At 27.3% G+C, this 23,404-nt stretch overlaps 3 protein-coding genes and 1 long non-coding RNA gene across 4 annotated transcripts; 2 read left to right on the forward strand and 2 right to left on the reverse strand.

Annotated features, from left to right (window-relative positions):
• The first annotated feature begins 704 nt into the window (after positions 1-704).
• LOC132917462 (uncharacterized) lies at positions 705-3,011 on the forward strand. Its single transcript, XM_060978211.1, has 7 exons — positions 705-1,100; positions 1,196-1,314; positions 1,390-1,563; positions 1,635-1,985; positions 2,043-2,311; positions 2,387-2,605; positions 2,673-3,011. The coding sequence occupies exons 2-7, from the start codon at positions 1,284-1,286 to the stop codon at positions 2,724-2,726; spliced, it is 1,098 nt and encodes a 365-aa protein (XP_060834194.1). The 5' UTR covers positions 705-1,100; positions 1,196-1,283; the 3' UTR covers positions 2,727-3,011.
• Positions 3,012-4,994: 1,983 nt separating this feature from the next.
• On the reverse strand, positions 4,995-9,586 carry LOC132932255 (large ribosomal subunit protein eL15). Its single transcript, XM_060998530.1, has 5 exons — positions 9,428-9,586; positions 8,917-9,108; positions 8,698-8,834; positions 5,386-5,496; positions 4,995-5,274 (listed from the first exon to the last, which is right to left on the reverse strand). Exons 2-5 carry the CDS (start codon positions 9,086-9,088, stop codon positions 5,080-5,082), a joined length of 615 nt encoding a protein of 204 aa, XP_060854513.1. The 5' UTR covers positions 9,089-9,108; positions 9,428-9,586; the 3' UTR covers positions 4,995-5,079.
• Positions 9,587-9,786: 200 nt separating this feature from the next.
• Positions 9,787-11,787, forward strand: LOC132917549 (proteasome subunit beta type-5). The gene is made up of 5 exons (XM_060978333.1): positions 9,787-9,926; positions 10,008-10,153; positions 10,681-11,076; positions 11,141-11,345; positions 11,426-11,787. Exons 2-5 carry the CDS (start codon positions 10,013-10,015, stop codon positions 11,512-11,514), a joined length of 831 nt encoding a protein of 276 aa, XP_060834316.1. The 5' UTR covers positions 9,787-9,926; positions 10,008-10,012; the 3' UTR covers positions 11,515-11,787.
• An 8,654-nt stretch (positions 11,788-20,441) lies between these two features.
• LOC132917769 (uncharacterized) lies at positions 20,442-21,201 on the reverse strand. Its single transcript, XR_009660332.1, has 3 exons — positions 20,979-21,201; positions 20,669-20,899; positions 20,442-20,591 (listed from the first exon to the last, which is right to left on the reverse strand). It is a non-coding gene; the product is annotated as an uncharacterized LOC132917769 (long non-coding RNA).
• Between the last annotated feature and the right edge of the window lie 2,203 nt (positions 21,202-23,404).

The following is a 23,404-nucleotide window of genomic DNA, read 5'->3' on the forward strand; positions in this document are numbered from 1 at the left end:
ATAGACTTTATACCGTACAAGGTCTAGGATTAAACAGGTGGTTGGCGTTAGCCATAGAAGAATGGTAACATTTTTTGCCATACAAAAAAATATAGGATTACAGGAATGTAGTAATATAGTTATATTAGTAACTTTAAGCGGCTAAGTTAATTAATTCCAGTCATATATTATATATATTAATAAAAATTACAGATTTCACTATTAAAGGAAATAGGTAAGTATGTACCTATATACAATTATAAGCAGTGGTGTTCCCATGAATTTTTTTGAGAGTATACTATATCATCAAATACGCATGTATTATGGATTTATGGGTATACGCAGTTACCCATAATATTGAAAAAAAATCTTGAGAGTATACGGCGTATATGTAGTATACCCTATGGGAACACCCCTGATTATAAGCAAATAAATTACTGATTAGAAATTAGAATAATACAAGGAAGTATTCACGTTTGACCAGTAGTATAATTTTATTTTCATAGTTAAGTAGGTACTTTAAAAAAATTGCTATTTAATAGTTATATTGGAACAATAAAGCGATTTATTATTTTATGAGAAATAAAACATATAACTCTTGGAACTTTTCTATTTTTTAGCGGTTATCAAAAATTCAAAACCGAAAATGATAATATATATTATCACAAAAATAGGTCTCAGAATTGATAATATATTAAAATTATTATTTATTACCCACTACGTTAGTACGTAAGTACGTCGCATTTGAATAATGATTATAATTATCATTACCTAATACCTATATTATCTATATCATTTGATCAATTTTATTTTTACATACCTACCTACATTAGGCACTCGGCACAATTTATTATTTAGCACATATTAATGTATATTGTCATAGACATATTTATATGTCTATAATTAATATTACACTCATTACAAACAATGCAATATGTTTACGAATTACAATAATATAATATGACGGGATGCCTGTTTTATAATAATAATAATTAATTATTATTCTGAACTCGCGTATCAGTGACCATTTCCTGTTCACACATCTTGCCGGAAGGTGGATAAGCGCCAAGCGGAAGATGACACAACTATGCGATCATCATTGACGGCTACCACTACGCCACGTACGAATTTCTATTTATATATTTCCATCATAATAATTAACGCATATGATTATTATATAATATAATAATTCATTTGTATTGTATACATGTTTCAGTATTTTATCTCAGGAAGTGTTAAAGAAACATCGATTTCGATCAATAATTCTGTTCTCCACAGCAACAGTTGTAGCACACACGTCCAGCATGTCAAAAGACAGAGTATTAGTTTTGGGAGGTAGGTAATTGAAATAGTTTTTTTTTAGTTTATCGTCAATATTGTCAAATTTATTTTTGCATAATTTAATTTTAGGCTGTGGCTTTATCGGCCGTCACTTGGTCAAGTATTTAGTGGACAATGATCTAGCGTCGGCTGTGAGAGTAGTCGACAAAGTTCCACCCCAAATCGCTTGGCTCAACGATGACCATAAGGTGGCATTTGAATCACCCATAGTAGAATTTATCAGTGCCAATTTGATAAATCAAAGTAAATTTTTCACTCATGCATTACTTATATTAAAATAAATATCAATACATTTTAGACATCATTTTCTGCAGGTTCTTGTGAAAATGTTTTTGAAGGTTTCTTTGATTATGCCATTAATTGTGCCGGAGAAACTCGTGTTGATTTACCAGACGTCATCTATGAAGAAGGAGTCTATAAACTCAGCATGAATTGTGCTCGTACTGCTGCTAAGTTTGGAGTAAGTCGTTATGTCGAAGTATCATCTGGTCAATTATCTGCCAGTCATAAAGGACCAATTAAAGAAAATGACAAAGTAATACCCCTCACATCCATTGCAAAGTACAAATATGAAGTAGAAAAACAATTGAAAACTATTCCAAATTTAAATTATACAATTGTCCGGCCAGCTATTGTGTATGGCATAGGTGACAGAACTGGACTCAGTATGTCTATACCAATAAGATATTGAGTAATAGTATTTAATCAAATTTCTATTTTAGCACCAACTATTGCGATTGGCTCTTTGTATCGAGGTCTAGGAGAGCCTGTTCGAATACTATGGAAAGGCAGTACATCTTGTAATACAATACATGTTGAAGACATTTGTAGAGCTGTGTGGCATTTGTTAAAATCCCCAGAAGCTGTAGGGGAAACTTACAATTTAGTGGACAGTGGTCAGACCAAACAAAATATGATTGCTGAAATTGTGTCCTCATTGTTTGGAGTTAAACATGAATTTCTGGGCTCAGTTCTTTCGTCTTTATGTAAAGTATGTTAACCATTATTATTTTCATTTAAAAATACCATTATTAATTTTTTAAACATAATGAATGTTTTGTTTTAGAATGATTTTGATGTTATTGCATCTGAAGCAAATGACAAACATTCAGTACCATGGGCCGAAGCTTGTTCAAAATCTGGTGTTCATAACACTCCTCTGTCACCATTCATTCATAAAGACCACTTGAATGGTTATCGTATTGAAATGAATGGCAATAAATTAATCAATAATTCTGGATTTGTATTGAAACATCCAAAGATTACAGTTGAACTACTGAAAGAGGTTAATACTTAATATAAACTGAATATGAAAAGGATAAATTATAATTTTTAATAATATTTGTTTACAGGTTGTTGATGACTACATTAAAATGAATCTATTTCCTAAAACATTGCTAGACTAAACGTGTTGAAAGTTACCATTTCATTAAGCACAATTTATTGTAAACTTAATTCTGTGATATGTTATTAGTTATTACCATTATTTAATATTTATTTACATTGATTACATACAAATTTATGAAACAATTATTAATGTTCATAAAATGAGCTTTTTTATTATATAATTGAGTTACTTATACTTATCTTTTGGGTATTAGGTATTTGTTTTCAATTATATTCATACATTTATGCTGTGTTAAGTGGGCCAAAGATTAAAAAATAAATAAATTGAATTTGCAAGTACATTATTTTATCTGTTAATTATTATGACTTATTTTATATTAGGGTATGATGGGTATTAAGTTTTATACGCTAACAGAAAGTACTAATGTGCACAATTAAGCCACAGTAACATTACTCATCAATTGATAGCAAAACATCACCTGAAAAATTTTAAATTTAATGTTATTCTGCAAAAAGTTTCCTAAATTTTTTCAGTTATTATTGTTATTTAATATTAGTGTTTGAAACACTAAACTTAAACCCTCCATTTTAAAAAGAACTTTATACATAATACATTATTATCAGTTATTTGCAAGTCCGAGTTTTTACTTTTTACCATGAAAATTCTAATATAAAATATCAAACCTACAATATGTATTTAGATATTATAATAATTATATACTTGTACAATTTATGAAAATGTATAAATATAGGACTTGTAACTCTAAAAAATCATAAAATATGCGCTTGAAGTTAAATTTTAAAAACTGTATATTAATAATACAAACAACCCTAAAAAATAGTTTTACAATACCACACATAATCAAAATAGGGGTAAGAACTTAAAAATAAATCTTTTTAATTTATTTATTTACAGAATTATTCCATTTAAAATAGAATAGCATTATGGATATATTTTAACATTATAAATAATTAATAAAATTTTAAAATATCAAAAAATTAAGTACTGAATTATTATATCTTGTTAAAAAAAAATTAATGTTATTTAATTAGAAATATTTGCAGAAAAAAAATTATTTTTAACAATATAACAGTAATGCCAGTGATCGCAAACATTTTTCAAATCACTTACCAACATTTTGTTGTTAGTTAATACTGTTAATAGTTTTGAAAAAAATGAACTTGTCAGTATTTTGTTCATGTGTATAGTACAATTTTTTCTCAGGGTGATGGACAATATGGGTTTTAAAAAAGATCATAATCTTTTTATTATAAATTTCCATAGACGTGCACACCTGAGAGTTTTTAGGTAGGTACTTGGGTAAAAAGAGAATACTCACTTATTTGTAATACAGGGTGAAAAATGAAGAATAGCAGGAGAACAAAGATTAATGTTTTAAATAATTGTAATATTAATTCACATGTTTGCACCAATTGTACAATGTATCAGTTTTAACAATAATTTTATTTCTACTTAATTGTCTTATTTTTTTTTTTTTTTTTTGAAGGGGGCTGTATGAGGGTGGGTGGTCAAAAGAAATAAAACCAACACCTGAAATAAGTCTATGTAAATGATATATATTATATATTAATTTTATTTAACAATGTATCGCTGCTGTTTAGATTTAAATTAATTCTTAGGGGAAAACCTCTCATATATGTAGGTCGACAAATACATATTTATTTGTAATGACGCTCTTTTTTCTAAGTACAATATCTACTACACATGCTTACCTGAAGGGTGGAGGAAATCATTACCAGACGTTTACAATTGATAACTTTATTTTTGAAACTATCAAAAACGTAAATCTTGCTTTTACCAAAGCTATTAATATTTTTGTGTATAACTAGTAGACAATCGCATTCTATGATCCTTATTAAAAATGTCACCTTAATTGTATACATAAATTAATCATTGACTACTTATTTGAATTACTTATCCAAATATAAATGATAATGTAACATCAATCATTCAGACCAAAATTAAATAGAGAATGTCCAATGGTCCATATATTTAGATCAAAGTTTGTAGTAAAAATTCTTTAAGTACTATGAATACTTAATTTGTTTTAAAACTTTTAAGATGGCATAAAAATACAAACATACAATTTGCATTCAACAGAACCAATTTAGTTTTATTACCCAAGTTAATTCACTGATATCAAACTTAAAGGTATAAACAAACAAAATAAGTTTGTAATTGTAAATGCAATAAATGTACATAATAACTGTTTTAACAGTTATGAGCACATTTTTAATTGAAATAAGTTATACTCGTAGTCGTAACTAGATAAAAAAATAAAATACTGTAAAAAACTAATGGAATATTTTCAGATAAAACACCATTTTATTAACATATAATGTTGCCATATAAACGCAATACAAAAAGAGCATAATATAATAAAAATGGATTTATCGTTTTCTGTGAAGTTGCAAGGTGTTCTTGCGCTTCCAACATGCCTTTCTTGATCCACCGGTTGTTTGTGAGAAACCATGTCCTTTTCCAAGACCACGGGACTTGCGACCAGCTGAAGTCTTTCCTCGCAATTCTCTGTGCTTATGCACAGCATTGCAGATCCAATTGATCTTGGCATCTCTACGGATGGCCTAAAAAGAAAGAAAAAGTTTATTGCGTTAAATCAAACAAATATATAATTTTTCTTTATTTATAACATATCAGTGAATTAAGTTATTATTTCTAGTTAATAAGGAACTTACTGGGTGTGCGGTATCAACAGTGATGACTTCGTAGAATTTGAAAGTAGAGTCTTGTCCTACCCAGTAAGAGTTTAAGACACGGAGACCTCCACAACGACGTCCAACTCTTTCCTATAATATAGAATAAAAGTTATTATATAATATATCAAATTACATATTAGCTGTAACTAATAAAATACAATTTTTAAATAACTTATAATAAGAACACAAATATTAATTTAATTCAGTTATGATTTAAATTAATCTTTTACTTTTCCCAATATAAAACTTATTTCAAAAGTACAATTCAGATAGCCAAGGGAACAAAATGTAGTTGTCCACATTTATTTATTATTCAGTGATTATAACACAAATTTTATCATCATCATTGCAACTTTCATATTTTACAATTAAGTTGTTAATAGTTCATAGCGATTATTTAAGTGAGTCAATTCAATAGCATTAGGTAAACCTTTATTATTCATGTTCAGGAGAATTGGTAGCCAACTATCTTTTATTGGGTAATACCTGTCTATCATCCCTTACCTTCCAAAAAATAAACCATATAAACACTTAATATGTAGAAAAGCTCTAGAGCACAAGTTATTTTCAGTAATTTTTATTTTAAACAATTAAGTTGATAAAAAAAATCATACACGTTGGCAACCAGACCTATTTTTATGAATTAAATGCATATAATATGTAAGGTCAAACAAATATAAATATTAATCCTAAATTTCAGATAGCCAAGGGAACAAGAATGTATTTTTGTCCACATTATTATTTCAGTGATTTATAAACAAAACACAAAGTATCATCATGATTTTTTATTTATTATGAATTAAATGCATATAATATGTAAAGTCAAACAGATATGAATATTATTACTAAATTTCAGATAGCCAAGGGAACAAGAATGTATTTTTGTCCACATTATTATTATTTCAGTGATTTATAAACAAAACACAAAGTATCATCATGATTTTTTATTTATTACGAATTAAATGCATATAATATGTAAAGTCAAACAGATATGAATATTATTACTAAATTTCAGATAGCCAAGGGAACAAGAATGTATTTTTGTCCACATTATTATTATTTCAGTGATTTATAAACAAAACACAAAGTATCATCATGATTTTTTATTTATTACGAATTAAGTGCATATAATATGTAAAGTCAAACAGATATGAATATTATTACTAAATTTCAGATAGCCAAGGGAACAAGAATGTATTTTTGTCCACATTATTATTATTTCAGTGATTTATAAACAAAACACAAAGTATCATCATGATTTTTTATTTATTACGAATTAAATGCATATAATATGTAAAGTCAAACAGATATGAATATTATTACTAAATTTCAGATAGCCAAGGGAACAAGAATGTATTTTTGTCCACATTATTATTTCAGTGATTTATAAACAAAACACTAAGTATCATCATGATAATCACCCAATCTTTGCTCTCAAAGCCATAACAATTTATAATATATTAATATCTTAAATGATATACTTAGACTATATAACTTGCAGGGAATTGTTTTTATTATTGTTTAAAAAATAAAAATATTTATAAGGTGCATTACAGATATACTACAAGACCTCAGACATCCAAGGAAGATAAGCCCTAAAATTACATCAGCAATACACATTATTCATCATTGGAAAAAAATGATGAAAATATATATTTAACTTTTAAATGTTGATTATCTGAAGTGCTTATGTATCATCAAATTCTAGATCTATGTAATATTATATTATAATTTATAAGCAACATATGTTAATTTCTTAATATTTAATTTTCAGACATCCAAGGAAGATTAACCCTTCATATTATAATCAGTAGTTATTACTGCATGTTTGTCATCATTAAACTTTTATATTGAAGGAGTATCAATCCGAAATAATGTGTCACGCTCAATACATAGGTTCATAGATTAATTCACCAAACATTGTGAATTTAAACTTATCAGATACATAAAAATTATCCTCATCTAATGAAATAAGGAGTGGTGCATGGTACATGATCATCATAAACAATAATTTTAAACATCAAACTTTTATCAGATATATGAAAATTATCCTCATCTAATGAAATAAGGAGTGGTGCATGGTACATGATCATCATAAACAATAATTTTAAACATCAAACTTTTATCAGATATATGAAAATTATCCTCATCTAATGAAATAAGGAGTGGTGCATGGTACATAATCATCATAAACAATAATTTTAAACATCAAACTTTTATCAGATATATGAAAATTATCCTCATCTAATGAAATAAGGAGTGGTGCATGGTACATAATCATCATATAAAAGTAATTTAAATGTATAAGGTGTACAATATTAATAATTTCTATCAGACATCCAAGGAAGTTAAACCCTTCATAAACTATCAGCAGTTAGTAATGTATATTTTGTCATCATTATATTTTAAAGAAAATTAGCACAACCATCAATTACTATAATAATCTATCAGAATTAAGTTAATAATATCCTCATTTATTAAATAAGGAGTGGTGCATGGTTCATAAACATCATATAAAAGTAATTTAAATGTATAAGGTATACAATATTAATAATTTCTATCAGACATCCAAGGAAGTTAAACCCTTCATAAACTATCAGCAGTTAGTAGTATATATTTTGTCATCATTATATTTTAAAGAAAATTAGCACAATCATCAATTACTTTAATAAGCTATCAGAATTAAGTTAATAATATCCTCATTTATTAAATAAGGAGTGGTGCATGGTTCATAAACATCATATAGCTTGTAATTAATCAAATTTGATGTATAAAATATAAGTAAATGCATTTAACACCAGCTTATAATTTTTAACTAACATAGGATCCTAATTATTATTCTAAAACTAGAATTTAAATAAAAAATTGTCAGGATTAAATATCAATTATGTAAATCATCAGTGTAGGTATATTAAATTTTGAAACACATTTTGCTCACATAATAATAATTTGAAATGGCTAGCAATTCCTATACTTTCAATGAAGGAGATTTCTTAAACTCGATTACTTCAAAGTACTCTTTGTCGGAGTACCAAAATACTAAGGAAAAATGTACGAGATGATTTACTGTAGCTTTCAAGAGAGGGGGATGGATGGTGGTTCTCCTGACAAATACCAATCAAGAGAGCGAGATAAACCACCTGTGACTAAAATTAACACTACAGGCTTACTCAACCACTCACTGAATATACAGCATAATGTAATTACAAAATGAAATAGATTATAACAAATAAACATACTGATCATAAATGAAAGTATTCAAAGCATATTTTGAAATATAAGAAAGTTTACCTCAGCAATTGATTGCAGACAGCGTTTAGGTTTCAATTCATTAACTCCATGGCTTTTGGGCTTACCATAAGTAGCACCTTTAGGTACTGGACGCTTGCGGCCACCACGCCTGATACGTACTCTAAATATGGAAAATCCTGTTCAATAAAAAAAAGGAAAAATGTATGTTATTAAAGAATGTTTAATAAATAACCTTGGGGTTAAAGGTTAATACATTACCTTGTTTAGCTTTGTACCCCAACCGTCTAGCTTTGTCGGGTCTTGTAGGACGTGGCGCGCGGTGTACGCGAGTCATCTGTCTATACTGCCAGACGCGAATACGCAATAAATAACGTAGTACATCGCTCTGCTTCTTTCGGTACACTTCTTGCACGTACTTATAACCACCCATCTTAGGAGACCGACCTAATCCTGTAAATGAATAACATAACCTCAAAATATATACAATCATATTTTGGAAGGTAAAAACCTCCATTTAGATTTAATAATTATAAAAATAAAAAGGATAAAAATAATTACAAAAAAACACTTAAACGAACAGTCTTAGAAGTAGTACTAAATTGAAAGTTATAAACGTGAGGTTTTGGAAACCACACGTCGTAAAAATTAACAACTAAATAAAAGTTAGATTTTGATTCTATATTGTAGAGACGACAGAGAAATTAATGTTAATTAAACGTATAATTATTAAAGACAAATAAATTTGTTAAAAATAAAATAAATTACTTACCTAAATCGAGTAACCAAAACGTGTGCCGAAAATTAGTAGAAAAGGAACAGGGTCTGTCCCGTTCCACAACAACACGAAATACGAATGAAGATTGAAGTGTGGACGCAGCAATGTTGCCAAAGTAAAAATAATATTTGTGGTTATGAAATAAATTGTGAAAATAAATTTGAATAATTATAAAAACTTATTACAATTAATTCATATTTTTCTTGATAATATATTAATTAAAAAATAATAAAATTAATTGGAAATAGACATCTTTAATTATTGAAGCTATTTTTTTACAAAAAAAATTTATTTTGTATAACAAAAAAGGCAACGTTGCAATTTAAATATTTTGTGAGGTTATGTAAGTTTTTTTTGATAATGATAAATCAACAAATATATTATTCATTATCATTAAAGAAATAACATTAAGATTAAAGAATATACTTAATATTGTTAATAGTCATTATTCAATATTTATTAAACTACAATCCAGTATCCACAAACGTTATTGGTTAGTATTATATATTACTTTTTGCTTATTTTACTTTATAATATTTTTAATTTTATAAAATAAAATTGAATTTGATTTTAGCAATTATGGCTATGTTATCTTTGTGTGGATTATCCGATGACACTCTATTCAAAAGTAAATGCGAAGTTGAAGAAAATGAAGCATTTGAAACTTTCCGGAGTGACAATACCGTAAACCAAATGAATTTGTACTCACTTCCTGGAAACGTAAGTGTCATATCATTCTTATTTGTTCTACATGAGATTGGAATTGACAAATATCTATTTCATTACTTTAGAATTTATCCATGTAATTAATGTGCTTGAATAATAGTACTTAAAGTTATCTATGGTACCAAGTATTGTAATTAAAAAATGTCATACTTACCTATATTATAAACTAAAATTATTTGTTTCTATAAACTCATGAAAAACTACTAAACTATTAGTTGAAAATGAAAAAATATATTGAATTGGTACTTAAGCTTTTCACTTGTAACATGATAATGCTAATTATTTTGTTGTAATTCAAAACATAATTATATTCTTCAATATGTCTAATGCCTTCAGCTAATTTATAAACATTGATAACCAAAAAAAGACTATCTAAGAAAATTATTTAAATATTTTATATTCTAATTTTTATAAAAAATAATAAAGAGTTTTTCTAACATTATAAATTATTAATCTAATATTGTTTGTATCCCATGTATATAAAAATATGTTACCTAAATATTATTGTTTTTATATTCTAGCCTGTTGAAAACATGCGTATGATAACAGCTCGTGATACAATGGGTCGTCCAATTGAGTTAAACTTTCACCATGGTACTACAACATTAGGATTTTTATACCAAGGAGGCATAGTGTTAGCAGTTGATTCTCGTGCTACTGGAGGACAGTACATTGGTTCACAATGTATGAAAAAAATCGTTGAAATCAATGATTTTATGTTAGGTACATTAGCTGGTGGTGCAGCTGATTGTGTTTACTGGGATCGTGTTCTCTCAAAACAATGCAGACTTCACGAATTAAGAAACAAAGAACGCATTAGTGTTACAGCTGCTTCTAAAATTATGTCAAATATGATTTATTATTATAAAGGGTATGGATTATCTATTGGAATGATGTTAGCTGGATATGATAAAAATGTAAGTATCTATTTTAAAAACTAAAAACTTGTAAAACTAATTATAACAAAAAATAATGTTTCAGGGTCCATCATTATTTTACATTGACAATGATGGTTCCAGAACACCAGGTAAAGTTTTTTCGGTAGGTTCTGGATCAATTTATGCTTTTGGTGTTCTTGATTCTGGCTATAAGTGGGATTTAACTGATGAAGAAGCTCAAAAACTTGGCCAAAGAGCTATCTTCCATGCCACTCATCGAGATGCTTACAGTGGTGGAATTGTTCGAGGTAATAAATTTAAACTTAAATTATATTTCTATTTTACTAAATTTTAATCTGTGATTTAATAATTTGAAAATAAATTCTAGTATATCACATCACTAAAGATGGATGGAAACATATAAAGAATGAAGATTGTGATGAAATATATGACAGAGTAAAGAATGAAGCTAAATAATTAAATATTATTTTAAGTTCTAAATGTTAATTATAAGAACATAATTTTGTATGGTTTTAAAGCATTCAAGTATAAAAAAAAATTTATTGTTTTATAAGTATTCTAATTTTCCAAAATAAATTGTCAATAAAGAATAATAATTATAATAAAAAACAATTTTGTTTATAACATACAACTTACACTGTACTATTATAGAATTTTTGGTTTTTTCGATATATTATCTTATACCGTTATTTTATATATAGGCTATTAAATAATTTAATTTAAACTGAATTTTGTATGTGTATTCTCAAATATAGTTTTTATAACTAAAAATTTTTTGAGACAAATGACTTAAGGGGCCACACCAGCATTTGTTTTCTTTGTCTCCCACATAATATAGGGACAAAGATACTCCGTATTTCCACAATTACGACTTTCTGGTTCACCTTAGGGCAAAAGCACCTATTATATATTTTATAAAGAAGAGTATTTCCTGTGCATTGGCCGGATAGATTTTTAATACAGTGGTTGTTGCTTATTGTAATCACGGTTAATGTTATCTAAAACTATAATTACGGGCCGGATATATACTTATATGTGTAAATTATGTCGGTTATTATAAATAATATCTATATCCGTGGTTATTATAATCAATACGCAGTATAATGTTATCAATTTGAGGTCATAAAATCGACTTTATGTACAAGAAATTGTTTTAAACATAGAGGTTTTGCAGAAAGTATCGAGTAGGAGGAAGAAGAAGAATATGAAGAAATAGACTTAGATTTTAAAAATTGGTTGAAAATGATGAAAATATACCTTTCACATCAAATTTTACCGAAAAAGATATTTATATGCTTTAATACAAACATTTAAACTTGAAGAAATTGAGCTTTAGCCACAAACGTATACCTACTGAAAAACCTCTAAGTTCTTTTGAAATGAGAGAGGCCCTACAAGTATTACGAAGAGGAATACAACATCACTCGTCAAATTTTGAATTAAATTATAAACATGAACATTTTATTAATGATCTTTTAATGATAAAAAAAAAAAAGACATCAATAAATTTTTTTTTGAAAAAAATTTTTAACAATTTTAAATTTTGTATATCTACCCACAAACTTTAAAATTTAAATAGTAATAAATTATAATTTTTGTTAATAACTATGTGTGTATTAAATTTGATACAACATAACATAATTTTTTTTTTTTATTTAAGGTATGTTTTATTTTTTTCAACTTTCGTCTTTCGTTTAGTGTTATCAATCGGATTATATAATCAATTATGTCCCTTACCAAAGTGATTACATTAAGCGGCGACCACCGTATTTACATTTTTGAATAATTTATTAATGGTTAAAAATAATTGAAATTATTTTAAATTAAAACATGCTCATATTTATAAAAAATGTAAATATTAAAAATCTATCAGTCCAATGCACAGGAAATACTCTTCTTTATAAAATACATAATAGGTGCTTTTTAAAACTAGGACTTACGACTACGAGTATTTATTCTATAATTATATAACTTATAAGAGGACACCATACCAAAACAAAAATGTAACAATGCTCCAGAGATTGTGTTATTTATAAAGTATAAAATAATAAAAAGATTATACTTTTTGTTGTCTAACATATCATTAAATAATTTAAAAATAATTATGAATTAATGAATGTCAATAATTTATTGATTTTTTTTATTTGAACATTGAAGATTAGACCTGTGTTTATTGGAAATAAAATGATAAATGTAAGCCTACTAAGCCTTAAAAGTCAATCTACATTCATAGTACAGACTACAGAATGCAGTAGCGCAACTAGTACTGACAGAATGGTAATATCTTACAAAGTAGGTACACATGAATTATTATCAACCACAAAGAAGCAGACACGAAAATTCTATTTACAAAAGTATTTTAAATGCTACGAAGTATTCAAAGTAGGCTCTTAAAAAATATGCTGTAGGAAGCTAATGGTTTTTTTTTCCATATTTTTTTGGAAAAATATTTCTGAAAATAGTATTAACAAAAAAGTATTAAAACATAATAAAAAAGCGTTTTATAAAAATTAATTTTGATGTAATTTTAAAAAAATGTAGTTTTAAATATCTGATGGCAACAAAACATAGTAAAAATTATCACTTTTAGAACAGTGTATTACTTATGGTTCTACAATATTATTAATGAATTCGTAGCACTTGAAATACGATCGCATTATTTTTAATTCAATTAGACGGATATGACGTCCTACATTTTGTGTATAGGACATCTAAATACTCCTTTTTTATTTTTAGATCCGCATCTACACCTGCTTATATGTAATTATAGAGGTGTAGATAATATTGATAGGCATAAAGGCAGCGGTACTAACCTAACTTATGATAATATTATAGTAGCCCTATCTAAGGTTGTACTTACTGTCTTACTTGTTAATTGTAACAGGTGCCTATGCCGCATATGAGTAAACATTTAGGACCTAAACTTTGTCATCGGAATCGTCAAAAACCAATTTTTAGAATTTCCTTTTATTTAAATGATACAACTGCAATAGTTTAACTACTACGCGATTTTTTCGATAATTTTTTTTTTAAACATATGTATTTCAACGAGTTAAAAACGATGGTGCGAAAATGAATTTGCGCAAATCATTTTGAAAATTATATCTTTTCAAAGTTTACGATTTTACGTTTTAACACATGCGCATGACGCTGTAATTTACTACCGCGCGTTGCGTCTATAACATATATTTCAATTTTTTTTTACATATTTATGTATCATGAATATTATGATATTATGAATGATGGTGAAATCATAACACGATCGACTGCCCTAGTTTACAACAGCTCTTATTGGTCATAGTCCGTAGGGGGTGACTAATTTTCTTATTTTACTAGTAGGTTAGGATAACATGTTAGAGTGTTAGGTTACTAGCTGCCCGAATGACAGGTCTCCCCCCCCCCAGGTTGGCTATTTTAGTCCCAGAGAGGTTTGGTGGCTGAGTCCCCATCCAACTCAAGTTATGGAGGACCGAGTTTGGCGACCGGAGCTGATAGGCGAAGGAAGTCACAATACTTGATATTTAACTGTTAACAGGTGTTTACTTTGAAACCTAAATAAAATCATTTGAACGCGAGAGTACTGGAGATATACACATATAATCACAGAATGTTGAGATCGCGATAATTGCGATTTAATTTATATTTGTCTACCCCGAGTACTCAATATTTTCTGTTTGATAATAACCTATTTACCTCATGGCTCATTTAATATAAATAATATAATTATAAGCTTGATGTTATTACTCATTACTCACGGAATACGTTATTTAGTGTTTATACTTCCCTGTATAAATTATAATGTATATTTTTGATTGACCTTCGATTTATTTATTTAAAAAAAAAATGGAAAATCCGTTATAGACGGCAATAAAGTACAGTGTTGTGCGCATGCGTAAAAACGTAAAATCGTAAACTTTAGAAGGAATAACTTCCAAAATAATGATTTGCGCAGATTCGTTTTTGCGCCATCATTCTTATCTCATTGAAATACATGTTTCAAAAAAAAAAAATTACTGGTTTTTAAATTAACTTCAAATAATTCCAGAAATACTAAACAATGTGAGGTTATTTCGACATTAAGAGGGCGTCACACCCGCATGTGTTGTCTCTGTCTTACAAGTACGTAACACAGCAAATTTAGGCTCAGCAGATCACGTTTAGTTTCGTCAGTTTAAAAATTAGAGTGAATCGACCTATTATGAAACTTGATGATAAGAACATTATCTGTGTTTGTAAGTTGGTTTTTTACGATAGTTCAATTTTTTAGCAAGTTATGCGTATATAACATAGCGTAAATTAAAAATGCTCATAACTCACTTAAAAACTTAATAATCGTAAAAAACTAACATACAAACATAGATAATGTTCTTACTATCAAGTTTCGTAATAGGTTTATTCACTCTAATTTTTAAACTAAAGGAGCTAAACGTGATCTACTGATCATAAAATGTTAAGGTTAAAGCACTCACGCGTAAGTTCCTAAAAATTAAGTGTTGCAAATATGTATTCCATATTTCCTATATATTTTATACAAAATTTAATTATTATATACACCCTATTTAAAGAGATTAGTATTCAGAGGAGCACAATAATTATGGTAAATTATACTATAGACTATATAGAGTTAAGAGTATAAATAATACGTATTAGTAATTTAATTATAGCGGGCGTGTTTCAGTTTTCAATAACCTAACTTACCTAATCAGTAATATATAATACATATTACATATACTATATAGTTACATAACTACATTGCTATATAGGTATGTATATTTGTTACTAATTTAACAAAAGTGCGTCATTTCGAGGTCAATATTATTATTATTAGGAACACTTCACTTAAAAATGTATAAAGCATGAAACAAAAGAAATGATAGACGAGATTATAATATTTTCATTATGGGCGCCATAGCGGGCAGGTAGGTAATATATTATATAGTGGTTGTAGTTAAGCACAGGGTTAAACTATAGAAGATATTAATTATCTAAATCTGTATAGTACCTTAAACCTATATGGCTATAATATTCTGTGGTTAGGTTTTCTACTACGACTGTAACATTTTCTATCGTGTGTACTGTGTAGTAATTTAGTAATTATCGATAATCAAACCCAAAAAATAATTAACCACGATAATTATTACTATAGTTTGTTAAGTATAACTATTGTTATTTACTAGAAAATAACGTTATTTTGATGTATAATATTTACTGTAACATATATTATATAGAATGATTCTCGAAGTATGCCTCATTTTTCATCCTTCACTAATACATTTGTTCAAGAGGCCTGTACCTATTATTGAGGGGTAGACAATTATCTCTCCTCAGTAAAACTTTAAAAACGTTTCATTTTTTTTTTTTTAATTTAAATATTATAAAGTAAAGCTTTTTTTAAATATGTACCTATCTATATTCTATGTCGTGTCATTGATTTGTTAGAAATAAAATTAAATATTAAGTTTATATACCATTATTGTATATATGAGGTTAGTGACTCTTATATGATTTTAAAAATGGTAGTAATGATATATCATCATAAAATAGAATAAATGTAATACTTTTATCTATTCTGTATTACCGTTATACTATTTATACTCGTATTATTATTAATTTAGAGTTAAAAATAACAGTATGTCCACTTATATTAAAAAATGTATAACTATACACTATACGTAGACGAATAAGTTATGCCTTAACAATTACCAATATACGCCCTATCATCTACTGTGAAAAAATTCAAACATAATAACATTTATATGTAACTCAGTTTAATCACTCAGAATTCATTTTTTCTACAAATTTCAATTTAATTACGTCAACATATTTTAAAATAAAAAACTGTTTTTATATGAAAAAAATAAAGTTTATATGAGACATTTTAAATAACATAAAATGTTCATTTATTTGAAAATATGTATTTTTAAGATTCTAAAAAATTAGAATATTAATAAATATATTATATGAGTATAGACCAGGAACATACTTGATTAATCACCCTATAAGTATATATACTATAATATACTGTATAGTATTCTTGCAACATCATGTATATTATATAATATTATATAATTATTTTATACCAATTTTGTATTCATTCAAGCTTTGAGATTGAGAGCATTGAGAGCCATCAGGGGGCTGAGACGCTGAGTGCTTACTGCAGCAGCTGACATAAAACAGTTGTTCTCGCCACTTCATCGCTCAACCAACCGACAATCCCAATGACGAGTGACCATTGTCAAAATTGTAATTATTCCTACTTGTAAGAGTAGATTATAAATTAATAAATTATAATATAATATAATAATTTCATACACATGTGTGATTCTTGCCTTCTATTAGTATACGACCACGTGAATGTTCTATGATATTGTTTGTACATGACCTGGGACCTGTCACCTTTGGCTGATTTTCTTTTTTTAGTAACCTATAGAAATAGAGACCGAACGACGTAAAGACGCAATTTGAATTTATTCCGATTGCGCCATGCTAAAGCTAAACAATTTATTACACATATATAAATACTAAATAAGGATACAGTACTTAGCTCTTGCAGGTGTCCTGCTAGTTTATAAAGGTACTTTTAATTGTTACATGCGCCTATGCTGGTATACTCTATATTTTGCAGTGATGTTGGCGTAAACAAGAACATATTATTTAACAATCGAATCCATACGCTAGGGGAAGGGGCAAAATATATTAGAATATTAGATTCTGAATGGAGCGATGAATATATTGAATTTAAAATGATTTATGTTGGTTTTTTTTGTCTGTTAACACATTTTAGGCAGTGAAAATGGTTTCTGGTAAAAATTGGATCTATCTGGTACTTAGATGGTTTGAAAGAAAAAAACTTCCTACAAGTACCAACATTTTATAATCGAAAAATACAAAAAAAAAAACTAATGAAAAATGGGGAATTTTATGCAAATCAAATTGTTTTTGAGTTATTTATAGACATTACAAATTTTAAATTATTTTTCTATAAAATGTCGATTAAAAATTATTTACCGGTTCAAAATTTTAGAAAATTTAATTTAAGATCCCATATAACTTTTTCTTATATCTGTTTAAAAATATATTGAAAATAAATAGGTACAATTTTTGTTTTATTTGCATTTGAAATAAGAATTTAAACGAAAATTCATAAAAACTTTCCTTTTTATATCTAAGTACTAGATAGTAATAGTATATTATTAGAATTTTACTATTTACAGACTGAAGGTATATTTAATATTTATGGAAAAAAGTTATTTCATTTTGAATTAAATAAATTGATATAGGCAACATGGTATAATTATATATTCTTATAATACGTAACTAAATACTAAGAATAAAATAAATACAATATTTTTGGAAAAATTATATCAGCTTACTGCAATACTATAGTATATACACTAATACTAAAAGTAAATTAAATGAATTTAATAGCTATGTGTATCAAAAAAACTTACCATAAAATATATTTATGTAATGATATAGCCATATAGCCATCATGTAAGCGGCTGACTATCTTCTTCGGTCATAAATCAAAATTGTTTTATATATACAATGATAAATATCATTGAATTAAAATTTAACACATCCATAACTGTGACCCATGTACAGCACAGCGGTACCGCACTTGCTTACCTTTATTATATTACAGTAGGTTTACTTATTTTTTCAAAAACGTTAGATTATTTTATTATTTTATTATTTAATTATTATTATAATTATGTAGTATATATTTATATATTATATTGTATTATTGTTATAAGTGTTATAAGTTATAACCTTCTGACTCAACAGTCAACACCATCTTTTATCAGTTTATCACTCTAACATAAACCATAAAACAGTGTGTCAGTGTTTATAGGTGCATGATATAAATAGGTAATAGGTAAATCTACGGATTATTTAGAAAATGTCATTGCGCATAGTAAAATAATATTGGTACGTAGAAGTTTTAAGTCTCAACGAATAATGTACCTATTTAAATTTTAACAAAATAGTTAACATCGTTATTCGTCGTTTAAGCATGTGATTTTAATATTTTATCTTCAAATCACTTATAATGCCTATATAAATATGAATATAATGAATATATCACAATAATATGAATTACATACAACTATACGAGGAACTTGGTATTAAATGTTTAAGTCTTAACCACGGTTATCTACTAGAGTAGATAACCGTGGTCTTAACTTAGCAAACATTTTTATCGACAATAATAAAAATAAATAAATAAATTCCTCATCCAAATGTTTTGAAAATCGAACTATGTATAATGTATATAGAAAATGATAATAAAAATATTTAATGAATAAGTATTTTAAGTATCTTTCGCTTTCGTTTTTAAATCATAAATTCATAAGTCATAACAATATATCAATAAATTTTGTTAGGAGAAAAAATATCGTAAAAATTTGAACTTCAGACGCTCAAAAAATGAATGCGACTTCCCAGTTAACTTTTTTTTATAACAGTTAGAAAAACTTATAAGAAATATTGTGTTAAATTTTTTAGTTTGTGATAAATAAAAATATATGCTGTTTTAAACATTACGTATATACATTTCTAGTATTACTAAATAACTTAGTTATATTATTAAAATTAAAGTTATTTACGAATTGTTAATTGATTTGTAGTTATTTTTTTTTATTACGTTTTAAGAATAAATATTTTATGCTATTGTGTGAGCTGTGAGTATAGCGACGGCAATATTATTTATGTCGTGGTCATTTGAACCGTTTGGATGAAACCAATCTCTAAATTAGAAATAATAATAATATATTGAATATTATAACTATGCTAATTCATGCTGTCATTTTATTTTTTACGAGATAAAAATGTTTATGATTATAGTTGAGGCCTGAGGGTATTTGAAAAAAAGTAACGTGACTTAGATACCTACTAAAATTAATTGAAATTTTAAAATTAACTATAACTATTGTCTTAGTTTTTTTTTAAGGATAACTTAACTCATACTAGTTACAAAAATTGGTTAACTTGCCCAGTTTTTAATTTTGTCATCTCAAAAGTACAAACTATATCCAATTTGATATCAAAAATCACCCTCAAAGTTGAAAATAAAATAATAAAATAAAACCCACCTAAAATACATTAATTTCATTGCTCTGCGCTCAATAATTGAGATAAGATAGAAAAAATATTATTTATTCATCGTATACAATGTAAGTACAACAAGAGTCAGCCACTAACTTTATTATGTAATGGGTCTTATTTTTTAAATTTTTTTAACGAGGGTCACATGCCCACATTAATATTCGAAAATACACAGAAACAGGTATAAAAAATTAGATTAAATTTTATAAAAATTCTCAGATTCATATATATTATACATAATAATTATATATTTTTTATTATTAGGTTATATATTATACTGCTAATTAAATAATTTATCAAATTGACAGAATTAAATGATGTGTAAATTAAAGAATTTAAGAATTATTTAAATTTATTCGTGAGTTATACAAATTGCTTCATGGGCCGTGGCCCTTGGTTAGGTTAGCCACTCGTCAACCCCTGATCTACAAGTATATGTTAATAACTTGATCAATTAAAAATGTAATTAGAAAAAAAGTATGTATACATTATTGAAGATCACCTTGTATAATTAAGTATTCGTTTCTTGTAGACATTGACGTCGCGGTCAGTATAAAGTATTGAACAGGTCGTCGGTCGTCGATTTGTTGTATAAGCTACAACAATGTGCATTTCAAGGGCATCTGTAAATAATATTCAACACTTGTAAGAACCAGTTGGAATCAATCCGTATTCCGTAGCCTACAGCAGTACAGTGTAGTGAGTGTTCCGGTTTTGCTTCATTTCCGGTATTCTTATATGTTTAACAAAATATAATTTCAATTAAAACTATTGTAGTATAGGTGCATATTTATTTTACAATAGTTACTCACAAAATAATTCACTCCATCTATTATAACCATTAAACTGTTAACTGACCATTTGGGTGTGTATTATACTTACGTTTTATATCTTTATGCTATATCTTGAGACCATGTTCCTCTCTCCGCCGTTTTTCGGTCAATGTTATTATATAAGTAAGGTATATATTTTCAAAACTCTACATAAATATAAATGTGCACTTCTCACTGGTTAAAATCTTTGTAGGCGCCCTTGTTCGAGGATATGAGTGTATGATATGATATACTATATGACTATATGAGTCGCCAATTTTGCGCATTATTCCCACCATCGATACCGACGGACGACGATACCTACTAGTTTAACTATGGTAGGATGGCTTATGTGTATGGCGTCTAGGGATTTGGGATTAGGCCGGATGCACAGAAATACAGAATTGTCGTGTTTTTTTTCTAAATAAAGTACAGTATGTCTTGAAAATTGACAAAGAATCTATCTATATATAGTCTATCTATTTGACTATTTATATAAAATCCAAATACTGACTCACTGATCGCTATATCTCAAAAACTACTCAACGTACGCACTTGAAATTTGAAATAGTGGCAGTGCTGCGCTAACCATCAGTGGTGCCTTAAGGTAATTATATTGGAGCTCTTAATAATAGGTGGATATTGAGGGGAGCTTTAGGAGCATTTTTTCCACCCTATAAGGAACTTTCCCTAATTGTCCCCCCCCCTTTGCACGGCTCTGAATAGCGGTTCCTCTAATAGTCTAATATAATTATACTTTCAGCGTGCAATAAGAAAGGATTTTGAAAAATGTCGTGTTTTAATAATCTAATACGTTTTGTGCGGCACGGCAAGACGGCCCGCGGGTTTCCAGGTACAATTTATCCTTTTTGTCCGTCAATTTTGTGTTTGATAACGGTGTGTAGATATGAATTGTTCATCGATAAAAATAATCTTACGCATAGCGCTAGCGCCTATACCTTGACTGGCAATACTCCTTATACATTATACAAAAGAATAGGCCTTTTTATGTTCCAATTTTGAGACGACATTATTTTACTTTTTACCAATTTTTTTTTCACAGATATGTTCCAAATGCTCTTCTGAGTGTCACCGCGTCACCCGATTTTTCATTTTTTTTGTCTGATTTGAGGGAGAGAGGTTTTTTTATTTAAAGGTTACGGTTTTTTAGCGTGTCTCACATGGACAATTATACGTAGTATACTAGTATTTTCTTTAATTGGAATACCAAACCATTTATACATATTTTATGCACCACAAAATAAAACGCTTAATGTGGTATACTAAGAGGTTTTGACTTAAATATTAATAAATAAAGTTAAATTATACAAATTATAATTATAATTATATATAGAATCATTAGAATCATGTGTAAATATTATTATTATTATTTATTTTTAATTTAGCTACTATACTAATATTTAACACCTGATTAATTATTAATGTTTTTCTTCTTTAAAACACAACTGTCAACTATGTGTGCTTATTTAAGAATTTCATTTAGAGAAAATAAATCGGCACACGGACGAAGCCGTATAAGTCGATTCGCTATAGTTCTAAAATGCTCATTGCTCAATAATAAACTGTATATTTTGTACAAACATTTCTCATAAATCTTTAAAACTATAAACATAAGCTATGCCACTTATAGCTCCCTTAATTATAATAACGGTATGGGCGTAGTCAATGGAAATGTTAACACATCCAGAGCCAGACATCCTATTCGAGTCTTCGATAAGTAATGTGACGTGTATAAATCTTTGGTTAGACTAATTAAGTTAGAAACATAAGGTATTAAAGCTACCTATATGCGAAAAGGAAATGTGTTCAAATATTTACCGATTTCTACAAATATTATATACCTTACACTACAATAATTGTCTATACAGTAATAACGTTACATTACATACTATAGTGCGAATGTTTTTATGTCTAAAAAAGCTAAAACTACTTTTAATCTATGATCTATAAAAATAATTCTCCATCATCTCCCAACCACGAAATAAGAATCATGTAGTAAACTAATAAACTATTATAAATAGCACCATAGTTAATAAGTGCCAAGTGGTATATGTCTATATATATAGTAGACCTAGGTGGAAGTAGGTACCTAATACCTATTTATGTATCAATATTAAATCGGTGCCGTAGAAGCGTTATACTTTACTTATAATTATCAATGCTACAAAATATCTGGTTTTTTTTAATATTGATGTCTATCTATTCAGTATTAGTTAAATTAAACTGCAAAAGAACTAGTCATAAGAAAAATAATATAAAATCAATCATTTAAGTTCGAACAGTACTTTAATACTTATTGATATATAAAAAGCAAGACCAAACTTTTGCCATTAAAATCAGCTAGCTTTCTGCGACTTTGCTTTGTTTTGAAGATTTAGTAAATTAGTAAGTTAAAATTAAAATTA

This window comes from Rhopalosiphum padi, chromosome 1 (assembly GCF_020882245.1).
Source record: "Rhopalosiphum padi isolate XX-2018 chromosome 1, ASM2088224v1, whole genome shotgun sequence".
Lineage (NCBI taxonomy): Eukaryota > Metazoa > Arthropoda > Insecta > Hemiptera > Aphididae > Rhopalosiphum > Rhopalosiphum padi.

Excerpts from the sequence above, each read along its gene's own strand:
- LOC132917462 (XM_060978211.1), top strand. The coding sequence starts at position 1,284 with ATGTCAAAAGACAGAGTATTAGTTTTGGGAG. Across the intron at positions 2,312-2,386 it reads TTCTTTCGTCTTTATGTAAA|AATGATTTTGATGTTATTGC; the intron begins GTATGTTAACCA and ends GTTTTGTTTTAG. Across the intron at positions 2,606-2,672 it reads CAGTTGAACTACTGAAAGAG|GTTGTTGATGACTACATTAA; the intron begins GTTAATACTTAA and ends ATTTGTTTACAG.
- LOC132932255 (XM_060998530.1), bottom strand. The coding sequence starts at position 9,088 with ATGGGTGGTTATAAGTACGTGCAAGAAGTGTACCGAAAGAAGCAGAGC. Across the intron at positions 8,835-8,916 it reads GGGGTACAAAGCTAAACAAG|GATTTTCCATATTTAGAGTA; the intron begins GTAATGTATTAA and ends TTTATTGAACAG. Across the intron at positions 5,497-8,697 it reads GTCTGCAATCAATTGCTGAG|GAAAGAGTTGGACGTCGTTG; the intron begins GTAAACTTTCTT and ends TCTATATTATAG.
- LOC132917549 (XM_060978333.1), top strand. The coding sequence starts at position 10,013 with ATGGCTATGTTATCTTTGTGTGGATTATCCGATGACACTCTATTCAAA. Across the intron at positions 11,077-11,140 it reads TAGCTGGATATGATAAAAAT|GGTCCATCATTATTTTACAT; the intron begins GTAAGTATCTAT and ends ATAATGTTTCAG. Across the intron at positions 11,346-11,425 it reads CAGTGGTGGAATTGTTCGAG|TATATCACATCACTAAAGAT; the intron begins GTAATAAATTTA and ends AATAAATTCTAG.